Genomic DNA, 13,718 nt, shown 5'->3' on the forward strand with positions numbered 1-13,718 from the left:
TGGGCAGCGTGGGGTGGGCAGCGTGGGGTGGGCAGAGCGGGGTGGGCAGTGTGGGATGGGCAGTGTGGGGTGGACAGGGCAGGCAGCATTGGGGTGGGCAGTGTGGGGTGGGCAGTGTGGGGTGGGCAGGGCAGGCAAGCGTTGGGGTGGGCAGCGCACTCCCTGACTCGCTGGCACCAGTATGTCAGCGGTGTGACAGCGGCTGGCTCTGCTCTGGTTGGGGTCGGCTGTGGACTTCGTGTCCTGTCCTCATGGTCAGGAGGAGCCACCATGCGGCCTGGTGCGGGTGAGGACAAAAGTGGTCAAATGAACCCACGACCATGCATCTTCCAGCCACACAGGACAGTCCCTGAGAGCTGGACCCACAGCACTCCGCAGGAGGGGTGCAGTACTCATAACAGCACCTAGTATAAGTACTTATGCATAGTGCAGCACTGCTATCTAGTGAGTACTAGTGCAGTCCTTGCATACACCGTCATACTAGTATCTAGTTTATCTACAGGAGTCCAGTGTGGCACTGTCACCAAATGCAGTACTTGTACATGGTACAGTACTGGTACTCAGTGAGGTGCTAGTACCTAGTATAGTACAGGTACTTGGTGCAATACTGATGTCTAGTGAAGTGCTGGTATTTAATGTAGTACTGGTACCTACTGCAGTACTGACCTCACTGTAGTACTGATGCCCAGTGCTGTGTCAGTACTTAGTACAGTACTGCTACCTGGTGAGTACTGGCACCTGGTATAGCACGGACACTAGGAAGTCTGTTAACCACGTCCCGAGAGTGCCTCCAGGCATGTTAAGGGTCTGGAGATATCTTAAGGCAATGTCTGGGAGATGAAACCTAGGCTGTATATGCAGATGCAGAAGCTGGCATGCTACAATATTGGTCCATAGAATAGTACTGGTACTCAGTGTCAGAAGTGGGCTGTCTAAACTGTTACGGATGCAGACACTTCCTGGGCATTCCAGTCCCTCCCTCTGCCCTGACGAGTTCTGGCCTCCTTCACTTTTGGATGAAGACAAGACAACAATCATGGGCTGGGGTCACACTAAGTGACCTAGGCAAGTGAGCGCGTAGGCTTCGTGCAGTTCCTTTCTGATCTCAGTGTCCCATCCCCAGTTCTGTCCATGGTGTGCGGCTCCAGATACCTGCCAGATGACACCATGGCTGGAGTTCACTGCAACCAGCCTGACTCCCAGGTAGGCCCAACAGCCTGCCTGCCTTTCTCACAGTGTTGCTGTTGAGATGCAATGGGGGTGTGGTGGGTGGAGACTGAGGAAGCTGGTGGGTCCCAAGGAATGTGGGCATCCTGGCTTTGGCTGGCACTGCTGGGAGCTCCCATGTCCAAAGTCAGGTTTGCAGGCCGCTGGCTGTGTGCACCTCCTGCGCTGAGGCTCAAAGCAGCAGGCAGAGCCGGCCTGGGACAAGCAGCCGGCCCCCACACACTCCTGGGCATGTCCGTCCTTTGCACCTGCTCACGGGAACTCAGAGGGGCAAGCCTTGCAAAGACATCCCTCCCTAACGCTCTGGCTGAGGAGTGGAGCCATCACCAAGGGAGCTGAGACAGGGTCTTATTCCTCCCTCCCGTTGGTGTCCAGGCAGAAATGAGCGCATCCGGAATTTCCACTTCACCTCCAGCCTCCTTTGCTATTGGCCCCGCTGCTGACTTCCCCAGTGCTGACCTTTCCTGTGTCAGAAAAGTGCTCCCCAGGGTCCCATCCATCGTAGGGTGGTGGGTGGGACAGCTGGCGCCTCCTGCAGGTCAGATGCTGTCAGCTTTGAAGCCCCAGTTTCTGGGCAGAGGAAGAATGCGGGCAGGCGGTGGAGGGGATCTGATCAGCGGACCCCAAGGTTTCTTCCTCAGTTGGTGGGCAGAGCCGCTGTCAGTGCACGGCAACCTCAGCTGGCCATGCAGTGACCAGCGGAGGACCGGGTGGGAGACGGGAATGTGCAACGTGCTTGCCCTGGGGGTAGGTGTTTAACTAGGCATGTGGGGTTCCCAAGGGCACCTCCGAGATCCGGAGGGCCCAGCACCATCCCTGCCAGCGTCTCAGCAGATCACATACATGCTGATTCTATAGCCCCGCGATTCTGCGCCCAGGCATGGACCCCAGAGACAGGAAGGCCAGCTCTACCGCAAACACTCAGAAGAATTATGCATAACACCCCCAAACTGCAATCAATCCAAATGTCAATCAAATGTTGAATGGAGACAAATGACGGCGTATAACGTGGCAAACCACCCCTCAGGGGACCCCAGGCATCTGCCAGGAGGAGGGACTCCAGTGAGCCTTGGAGATCTCAAGGATGAGGGACTCTAAAGCAGTTATGTGGAGGAAGGAGCCAGCCATACAGGGCTACAAGAGGCCACACCTGTACTACTGTTCACACACATGCCAGCGACAGGAGGACACACCTGTACTACTGTTCACACACACGCCAGCCACAGGAGGACACACCTCTACTACTGTTCACACACACGCCAGGCACAGGAGGACACACCTCTACTACTGTTCACACACACGCCAGCCACAGGAGGACACACCTGTACTACTGTTCACACACATGGCAGCCACAGGAGGACACACCTGCATTACTCTGTTTGCACACATGTGAGAAAGGCAGCTCAGTTGTGGAGATATTCATGTAGTGGCATCTTACTAGTCAAAACTGAACAATTAGAACACTTATATGATTATGGGCTTACTGCAAAACATCGTGGCTGTAACTGAAAGTCTGTATTCTCCTACATGCTTTCCTCTCCTCCCGCCCCATCATCCCGGCAGACTGGCCCTCACTCTGGTCAGGCTGCCTGCAGGTCACTTGAAGCCAGTGTCACCCTTCTGTGTGTAACGGGAACGGACTCTCTGGCCAACTCCCAGCGAGGGAGATGTCCAGGCACAGGGAAGAGAGGAAGGCAACCAGAAGCAGAGCAAGGTGAGGCAGTCAGCAGGGGCTGCTGGGGCCTTTCCCCGTCCACCCCTGGCCTGCCACACCCCAGGTGCTCAACTCTGTGCCGCAAGAAATGAGCACACAGCACGCTGTACACTCTTACCAGCCCAGCCCTCCAGGGCATCAGCCTAATGCACTGGGTGCGGCTCTAGGAAGGAATGTCTGTGCCATGTACTGTGGGGTTTACACTGTGGGGACTTACACTGCTTTTTTTTTTTTTGGTGACTGGCTTCTTCTGCATGCCTCTAATTTTGCATGAATTAACCGGGACCTCACGATTCCTTAATACAAGAAAGCAACCAGTAGCCAGAATGAAAACAAACCAAGAAGACAGGAAGAGCACTGTCATTAAACATGCAGCGACTTGTGCAAGGCTTGTCTGCCTAGGAGATTCCCAAATCGCCCAGTAACACCTGCCTTCCACTAGGTGGGGCCCAAGGGAAACGAGTCTGGGCAGGCCCCAGACACAACAATGCTCACTGGCGCTTGAAACCCTGGCTGGGGACAGGCCCCGCTTGGTCCCAGAGCCTTGGGTGGAAACACCCCAGGCACCCCCTCAGAATACCTCTGCACAAATGTCCAAGAACCCTGCTCACCTGAGCTCTGCCACTAGTTCTGAGTCTGCCGAGGGAACAAAGAAATGAATGCTTTAGAGGGAAGCAATCATTTGTTTCCCGAGACAAGAGCTCTATTTCGGGCTCCAGCTACCTCTGTGTGTCAGCGAGCTGGGTGGCAAGCACAGATGAGAGCACCCGGTGACACCAGACCACAGAGCAGCCACCGGGCTGCTCAGTGACCGGCCCTCCTCCGAGACCCTGGTACAGTGAGCGTGGGGTGGACCCAGCCACACGTGTCCTTACGAATCCCCTTATTCAGCTGCAGTGTCCTTTCCTCCTGCAGCCGACAGCGGCGTGTCAAGAAGGGACAGCCAGCAGGAGATGAGCATGAAGTCTGACCCATGAGGACCACGCCTCCTTCCACCTCATCAGCAGCCATGTGAGGAAGTCCTTGAGGAGAGTGAACGGCTCCCAGGACAGGAGGGGGGAGCTGACCTCACTCTGCAGGGGGCTGCCTAACTTCCCCTGGTTCAGAAGAAAGAGAGAGGCCCACCGGTGCAGCGTCCTGCGTGGTGGTTCTTGTGTGACGGAGTCCCCGTGCAACGGCCCTAGGTGTGAAAGGCCACCCAGCCCCTTCAGCCACGGGGCCCTCTGCCTGTGCTTCAACGCGAGGGAGAGAACTTCAGATGAGAGCGGCACAGTGGAACCATTCCTACATACTCGCTTAGAAAAGTATGTCTATAACCAGATGAGCAGAGGTTCAATGGAAGGAGAGATGGCAGCGTGAACCGTGACGCACTGCTTGTACCCTGAGCTCAGGTGCTGGCAGGGTACTAGGAGACAGGGGTCTCCGTGGAGGATCAGAAGGGCTTGGATACAAGGTGAAAAGGGAGCTCTGGATATTTCTGTTGTACACAGGTGTGTGACTATCTCCAGCTGTGATTGGGGTGGAGCAGAGTAGGTTTTGGGCAGCACTGCAGGCAGGATGGGTGAGCCCCAGCGGCTGCCTCTCCCACAGCGTCAGGCACCTTTCAGCCTGCTCTTAAACTCAGAGATACAGGGAACCATTATCAGTGGATCAGATAGCACTGAGGATGATAGCAGCGTCCCCTGACTTACACAGGGCAGTTGTGGGGAAGAGTGATTAGATAAGGCTACAGGATGTCAAGTCTTAGAATGAGTTCAATCAAGAATACAGCGTAGAGTGCTTTCCTTGTGCCACAGTGAGCAGTTAAACACACTGGGTCATCACTTCAGTCTTACAGAGCCCCAGGACCTGTCCGTGGTCCTGAAATCGATGGCCGCTAAATCGCAGTAGGTTCTTCCTGCTCAGAGCCCACCACCGCTGACACCTGCCAAGTGCCATCCTAGCTCGGCATCATGATGGTCCCTCCCTACAGAAATGGCTCTGTACTGAAATCTGAGAATACAACAGAACAGGGAAGCTTGCTGCGCTGGTGGCTGTTCATCTACTGCAGCAAGGTGAAGAGGAAGCTGGTTTTCTGAACAGAAGAATGAGGAAGTCTTTTGCAGTTACAAGATACCATTGATGCAAGCGTTAAGGAGAGGTCTTACCTCTTGTCTGTGGAGCACTGACCACTCTGGATATTTATGTCTGCACATCCTAAAGGCTTCACTGGCTAAATGACTGACCTCTCCATGAATCAGAGCAGACCTAGGAAACTGACGGTGACTAGGTCACAAATGTACTCAGTTGGGAAGTGTGAACTGAAACCACACCACAGATGGAAGCTGGTAAAAACAGCAACCTGAATTGCGATGTGCAAATCATCACACACACACACACACACACACACACACACACACAGAGAAAAGTTCTTCTAACTAATCAGATGCAAAGATACCAAAATATCACAGAATTATAAAAATGCTTATAAAAATGGCTAATAACCACAGAAAGGATCCAAACAAATAGACAGATGAAGTAAAAAGTCAATTTAAGACCAAGATGAGAAGTTCAGTAACATGGATGAGAAATTCAGTATGCAAATCAAGGTCCTAAAACAAAAACACAAACAAACATGGACGTGTAAAGCTAAGGAAGTCAGTTTACAAACACAGGGAGCAGCGGCATCTGTAGGCTAGATCAGCAAGAAGAGATGCTGCCAGGGATTAAAGACAAGGCCAAGGAAATATTACATCCAGACAGTAATAAGGAAAAAGCAGCAATAAACAATTTTCAAAAACTCTAGGACATGATTTAAAGAGGCTAAAATTAAGAATCCCTGGCACAGAAGGAGGTGAAATATAAAATAAAATCATGGAATACTTATTCAGTGAAATTATAGAGGAAAAATTCTCCAATCTAGGACCAGCACAGAATCTGTAGAACAATTTCAGGGTGCTTTTAGAAGCCCACGTAGATATGACCAGAGAGAAACCCCTCCACATTACATCCCAGTTAAAGAACCAAGAAAGAACTATTGGAAGCTATGAGGGAAAATACACACTTACAAAGGCAAATTCATCAGAATTACATCTCAGCAGAGTCTTAAAAGCTAGGAAGGCATGAAATGATACATTTCACACTCTGTAAGGAAATAATTGCAACCAAGATGATTATATTCAGCCAAAAGCACCTCTAAAATTAATGGAGAAATAAAGAACCTTCCATGACAAGCATAAACCAGCACCACAGAAGGTACTTAAATTCTATGTGTGGATGAGGGGGAAGGAGCCCCATGCCCAGAAAGCTCAGGGAAGACAAAAGCTTCACAAAAGGAATACATGAACATATGAGAACAGGAAAGATCCAGGCATTTCCAACTCAATGAACCAGCACACTCCTAAGGTTAATAAGGGAGAAAGAAAAGAGAAAATGTGGCTTAAAATCAACCAGGAAAACCTCAATGTTTCTGGTGTAAGCAAATACCTTGAAATAAGCATCAATTAAACAACAGTAAGTACAAATAAAATACAAGGTACAGTAAAATACGTATAAATTAAATCATATTTACTGTCCAATGAAAGGATGTAGATTGGCTGACTGGATGAAAAAAAATCTCTTGTCTGCAAGAAACTCATTTCACTGGCAAAGACTCACAGAGACTGGAAGTGGAAGGATGGAAAAATGACAGAAACAAGCAGGAGCAGCTAACCTCCCATCTGCCAGTGGATTCAAGCCTCACTCAATTGGAAGAGAAAAAAAAGATAATCCATCAAGAAGTTTAATTATTGCAAATATTTAGAATATAGAAGTATTACATGTTGGTACTTTCGTAAAACAAACACATTTGGACATAAAGTGACAGATCCAGAAACAATAATACTTGGTGACTTCAACACTTAATTTTCACCACTAGATAAAACATCCAAAACATAAAAATGAGCAAGGATCAGAATCTTAATTGCAACACAGATGAAATAGATTTAATAGATTTCTACAGAATAATCTATCTGAACAGCTGCAAAATATGCATTCATTTCAGAAGTCTTGGGAATTTTTAGTGCCATAAACCAAGTTCTAGCAAATGCAAAAAATGAACTTTTTTGCATCTTATCAGATCATAATGAAATAAAATTAGAAATCAATGGCAAGAGAAACAACAGAAACCACAAAAACACATGGGATACAGGTGTTCTAAGAGGAGAGTTTATGACAACCTAAATAATTGGTTATGACAATCTACATTTAAGAAAACAGAGAGAACTCCTAAATGACCTAATGATGCATTTTGAGATCTCTAGAAAAATGAGAACAGATCAAACCAAAATTATATGAAAGAATGAACATCAGGGAGGAAAATAATGAAATGGTGATTAAGCATCAATGAAACAAAGCATTGTTCTTTGAAAAGATTAACAAGATTAACAAACCCTCAGCCAAAGTAACCAAAGGAGAAAAGAGATCTAAATGAATAGAATTAGAGATAAGTGGATATTATAATAGATATTGATGAAATCCAGAGAATTATCAAAAAGATCTAGCCAACAACACATTAAGAACATGAGCTGCCAAGAACAAGTTATTTTACATCAGGAATTCATAATAATAAACATAATAAGCACATAAGCAGAATCAGGAGGAAAATCATCTGAAAGGCAGAAAAAAAACCTTTGACAAAACTCAACATCCTTTATAATCAAAGCCCACAAGAAACTAGAAAAGGACCTCCCTTTGCTCTTTTCTAGCTCTTTCTTAGCTCTTTCCTTCTCTTCTCTTTCCCAGCTCTCCTCTCTTTCCCAGCTCTCCCAGCTCTCTTTCCCAGGCCTTTCCCCACCGCGTGGAGGACCAAGATGGCTGGGTGCCCGCCAGAACGATGAATAAACCTTCCCCTTACCTGAATACCACGTGCGTGGTGCAGTTGTTACTCGGCTACCTCTTTTTAAAAACCTAACATAAGGTACCAGAGCCAAAAGGGCAGAGCCAGGATTCTAATTTAAGTACATGGAGAAAGCAGAGAAAGGGCCCTGCTCCTCTACTTGGAGTGGGGAATTACATTGAGAATGTTCACCTGGCTCCCTCCCACCAATTCCAATGGTTTACAGGATCAAGGAAGGAAAATGTACAAGCACAGTTAGAGGACAGGCTTTCAAATCTGACTCACAGTAAAACACCAATAAAAAAAAACTAGAAAAGGAGAAGGAGAACATTTGGAAGGAGGAGGGCCTGCAGGAAGGCATGCACACACATGCCAAAACATGCACACATGCTCAAACACACATACACAAATGCACACACCCAATCATGCTTGCACACATGCATGCACATGGCTGCATACCCCATACATGCCAAAACATACATATGCACGCAATACCTACACACCCCACATGCCAACACACACACATGCAACACATACATACCGGCATACAAATGCACACAAACACCAAAGCACACCTACACATAAGCACACACATGCCTGCACACCCCTACATGCCAACACTTACATATGCATACACACATTTCACACATCCCTATACCTATACACATGTACAATACACTCAGACACATGCATGCAGGCAAACACACTACACACATGTGCACACACGTAGACACAGGCATACAGATATGCACACCTGCACATATACACATACATACACCATACACATGCACACACTCACATGTATACATATAAACACACACACATACACACAAAATGCCAAACCGAATACAGGTCTGTCATCCTCCTCTTTCTCCATTCTCCATATTCAAGCACTAAATCTCCAATTCCATCACATTCTCTTCTGCACAAGCCAGTGGCTTTGTGCTGATGAGGCTGTGAGGACCAGTCACACCAGGCTGGTATTGAGGTCACCTGAGCCCCAAGCATGCACTAAGCTACCCCCTGCCCTGCTGAAGGGTGGCTCACCATCAAAGCTAGGCTCCTTGGGAGCTTCCCCTGGCCTACAACATCTCCTTCCTGTCTCCACCTACTAGAGCAAACCAAAAAGCCAACACAAACACTCGGCTCAGCTGCAGGAAAGCTCAGCTCAGGTCCAGTCCCTTCCCGAGGGGGCCTATGTGTCGGTGCTCACGGCTCAGCCCCGTCTTCAGAGCATGCCCGCACTTCCCACTGTCACCAAGTCTGTCTCCTTTCTCAGCATCACTCTGAACTTAACAGTAGCAACTGCACTCCTGCTCCTCAAGACTTGTTTCAATAAATATTTGCTGACAGAGTGTGAGACAAGAACGCGACAAGGTAAAAACATCACTCTGTTGAGCACTAACAACTATAAATGGTTGAGGATACAAGACACCCCTCTGAATGGGAAATTAGATCTTATTATTGCTCAAGTGTCAGGAAATTCACTTCTGAAAGGAAATCAGTATTACATATGTGATGACAATATAACTACTGAAGGCTATTTTAATATTATCATATATTATTATAGAATTATGATTTTGTTATTGTACATTATTCACCTACTTAAAACAGGAAGGATTTGGTCTTGGAAGAAAACAAAGGGACAATATTTAATAAAAAGACTACAAACACCTAGTGGGGTAAATACTACAATGATAGGAACAAAACAATATTCTCAGAGAAGCAAACTTCTGTGCCATGTATTTTGCATATAAAATCCTGTTTGGTTCTTACCAGGGGCCTCTGAAGGTGGGCACTGCTACACTCATCTTTTTAGAAATATGGAAAACAGCTGGCACCAGTGGCTCATGTCCATAATCCTAGCTACTCAGGAGGCTGAGATCTGAGGATTGAGGTGCAACCAGCCCAGGCAGGAAAGCCTGTGAGATTCTTATCTCCAATTAACTACCCCAAAAGTCCGGAAGTGGTGCTGTGGCTCAAGTGGTAGAGCACTAGTCTTGAGCAGAGCAGCTCAGGGACAGTGCCCAGGTCCTTAGTTCAAAAGGACACTTAGACGTATGGAAATAAAACCCAGACACACAGCTGAGAGCCAGGGGTGGATGGGATCCTGCTGCAGAGGGAAGGTTCCCTGCCTGCATCACACTGCGGTGTCCTGAGTACTGGGGCCCTCTGTGTCCCCATCTGTAACAGGAGGGTGCTGTGGTGGGCCCCCGACCTACTCCCCAGCCCAGCATCTCCATCGACAGGGAGCAAGACCGCTGGAAGTCTGGCATGGTTCGGGAGCAGTACCAGAGTGGAATGGTGCTGCTCATGCCTGAAATACACCAGCAGGTGAGCAGACAGCATCATCTGCAGAGGATGGCCCCAATGCAAAGACTGCTTGGAGTACTTGCTTTGGTTCTGTTACTGTTCCTTCTTTGTCTGACCCTACATAGTACTATTTTCTTAAATTTCATGTCTGTTATGGCAGGAGCTGATTTTCTTTATGGCAAGTGACTTTCTGAATGACATGATAGAATGTATTTGAGATTGCACATGATAACATACACATAGGTTCACTTTTTAAAGGACTGTCCAAAGGCAAAACTAATTCAAGAAAATGTCATGGCAGGAAAACGTCAAGAGGAGAAGCCAAGATACGAAACTGTCTAGAGATGCAGAGTTGAGCCTTCATGGAGAACATTAGGTAGCAACCATCTCCAGCATGGAAAAGGCTCTACTCATAACACCTACTAGTGAAATGCTTTATGTTCAAAACAACGAGCATTAATTCTATGCAAACAAATTTGTACAGAAGATATATGTTCTTGTTGGAGCTATGCCTCCACTTCTGGCTTTTGCTATTTAATTGGAGATAAGTGTCTCACAGACTTGTTTTTTTGTGTTTTGTTTTGGGCAGGGCTGGTTTTGAGCCTCGATCATTTGGTCTCAGTCTTCTGAACCCAGGATTGCAGGTGCACCCACCGGTGCCCGGCTTCGAGGGGATTACTGCAAGGCTGATACGCAGGTGTCTGAGCCTGCCAGCAGTTCTTTTTCAGGGACTCTTGCTACCTTAGAGGTGCCAGCTTATTTGACTACACTTTTTCATGACAAGCTCTAAGACTCTATTTCTTTTAAATTCTAGTAGATGCAGTAAAATATTAACACAATATGCCAAGCATAAACTATTTGAATTTTACAGATTTATATGAGACAGAATGAAATATCCATCATCTAGCACAAATTCTATTATTTCCCAAAGGGGCAGATAAGTGTCAAGGCATAATTATATTCCTTTCTGCTATGACCTCTGAAGATGTATATCTGCTTGAAAATGAATTATTCTTCTTTACTAAAGAACATTTGCATTTCTGTTCTAATATGCTTTTAATGAAAGATTCTTTACAGTTGTTATTTTTTAAAACTAGGGTTATGTGCCTTTAGCTCCCCACCACTTCATCTTCTGAATAGTCTAGCAGTCACACTTGGCTTGTTTCCATCTCTGCCCCTCTCTGAAGACAAATGGGAAGGAGGAGGAAGAAGTAAGGAAAAATAAAAATGAAACGAGAAGTTCTCCCCGCTGGACCTTCCTAGTCTGGCACCTGCTCACTAGGTGTTTGAACCCATAGCTTGGTAAACTTTCACCAGTGCCTTCAGCATCCTGTGGTCCCAGGACACAGCTACTGACAATGCACTGGTAAGTGTGACGGTCAATCTTGTCCACGCCCCTCCTTCCCATGTACAAGCCTGGGCTTCAAACTGGGCATCTTGGAGGGAGCAGATGAGCTCAGCGATACAATCCAAAGTCATGGAAGCGAGCACTGGGCCTTGCTCCTGGGACTAGCCCACACTAAGCCTTTGACAGGGCACTGCTGACACTGCCCCTGGCAGGTCACTCATGGACATCAGCCCTTGCTGTGTGGTGGATAGAGAAGCCTCCATCGTATAGAGAGGCCGCTATCTCATAGAGAGGCCTCCATTGTACGTGAAGGGTCCAGAGGTCAGCCCACCACGCCTGTGATGCTGGTGATGCTGGGTGGGACAAGGAGGCATGGGGACCTTGTTCTCCAGAGCCTGGAGGGTTCCAGAACCAGAGAGCCGGATTAGAAATGGACGGAGTGGTTCTCCAAGTCCTCCCCCACCCAGGGTGGTCATGTGAGGATGAGCTGTGGTCCCACTGACGTGGGCCTCCTCTGCCCTGCTTCCTGCCTGCAGGGCTGCGCAACCAGTCACAATTCTCCATTCTGCAGGTTGCTAGCTAAAAGAAAGAAAGAACCATCTTACCAATGCGGAATTTTGCTCAGGACATAAAATCCAGTGTAGGAGTGTCGATATATCTGAAACAGAATGAAAGCAAAGCTGAGTCAGAGGCTGCAACAAGGATGTCTTTCCACATCACTGAGTCTGGACAAACAATCACTGAGCCCAAACTGGACCTGGCCGCCCAGGCCTGTACTGACTCAGGGTGGCAATTTGTATATCTTGTTGTTTTTATGATTTCCATCATTTGCAGTGGTTTCCAGGGCAGCTGGAGGCTTGACGTCATCTCCACAGCTACCTGGCTTGTGATCAAATTAGGACCACAGATTTCCAGTGTAACTAAATACAGCATGGAGTAACAAGGACCCACAGTCACTGGGGTCCATCACGCCAACCCTGGTTCTGCTCAAGTTCCTGCAAGGTAAGGCCTGTGGGGCTCTGGAATCCTCTCCGTACAATCTGAGGGCAGCACTGGAGCTGGGGAGTGTCTGTCCTGAACCTCTGCACAAAGTGTTGCGGAATTCTGGCTCCTCGCTCCAAGAGGGGAGTCAGAGTAGGAGGCCTTCAAAACAGAGGAGTGTTTCCCAACTGCTGGAACCCCCAAACCTCAGATCTGACTCTCTTGACCTCTTGAGCCAGGAGACTGGTCCCTGTTCCCTAAATTTAATAACATTGCAGGGATACCCCAAGAGAAGGAGAACCACAGTCAGGAAATGTTAGAGCTTTTTGTATAGAGGACTCCCATCCATGTGGGCTTGGGTGGGGGATGGGAGCCCCTATTTCACCCCACTCCCTCTGCTGGTGGGACTCCTCAGAGCTGGTGTCCTGCGTGGGTGGCCAGGGACTGGCACATAAAACTCATTCTAAAGATGACAGATGAGGGGAGGGCAGACATGTGTAACACGCAGCGTGTGCTGAACACGGGATGCACAGTGGCTCTCTGTTGGGACAGGAGCTTGGAGAGGAAAACAGAGGTCTGCCCACCAGGTGACCTGTAGAGAGGGGACCTGTGGAGGGGACCATGTGCCGGGGAGCATGTGGAGGGGAGCACATGTGGAGAGGAGCACATGGGAGCCCATGGAAAGGGAGCTCATGCAGGGGACCATGTGCAGGGGAGCACTGGAAAGTAGCACCTGCAGGGGAGTGTGTGGAGGGGAGCACGTGAAGGGGACCACATTGAGGAGAGCACATGCAGGGGAGCACATGGAGGGAGCACATGGAGGGAGCACATGGAGGGAAGCACGTGGAGGGAGCACATAGAGGGGAGCACGTGGAGGGGAGCATGTAAAGGGAGCACATGGAGGGAGCACGTGGAGGGGAGCATGTAGAGGGAAGCACATGGAGGGAGCACATGGAGGGAGCATGGGGAGGGGAGCATGTAGAGGGAGCACGTAGAGGGAGCACGTGGAGGGAGCACGTGAAGGGAGCATGTGGAGGGAGCACGTAGAGGGAGCATGTGGAGGGGAGCATGTGGAGGAGAGCACGTAGAGGGAGCACGTGGAGGGAGCACGTGGAGGGAGCACATGGAAGAGAGCATGTGGAGGAGAGCATGTGGAGGGCAGCACATGGAGAGCATGTGGAGGAGAGCACGTGGAGGGAGCATGTGGAGGGCAGCACATGGAGAGCATGTGGAGGGAGCACATGGAGGGAGCATGTGGAGGGAGCACATGGAAGAGAGCA

At 48.6% G+C, this 13,718-nt stretch overlaps 1 protein-coding gene across 1 annotated transcript in view; it reads right to left on the reverse strand.

Annotated features, from left to right (window-relative positions):
• The window catches only part of Dpp6 (dipeptidyl-peptidase 6), a 196,405-nt gene that overhangs the window by 111,992 nt on the left and 70,695 nt on the right, over positions 1-13,718 (reverse strand). The window contains exon 6 of the mRNA XM_013027211.1: positions 12,063-12,115. Coding sequence (XP_012882665.1) covers positions 12,063-12,115 — 53 coding nt within the window. The remainder of the gene's footprint in view (positions 1-12,062; positions 12,116-13,718) is intronic.

This window comes from Dipodomys ordii, unplaced genomic scaffold (genome assembly GCF_000151885.1).
Source record: "Dipodomys ordii isolate 6190 unplaced genomic scaffold, Dord_2.0 Scaffold101, whole genome shotgun sequence".
NCBI lineage: Eukaryota > Metazoa > Chordata > Mammalia > Rodentia > Heteromyidae > Dipodomys > Dipodomys ordii.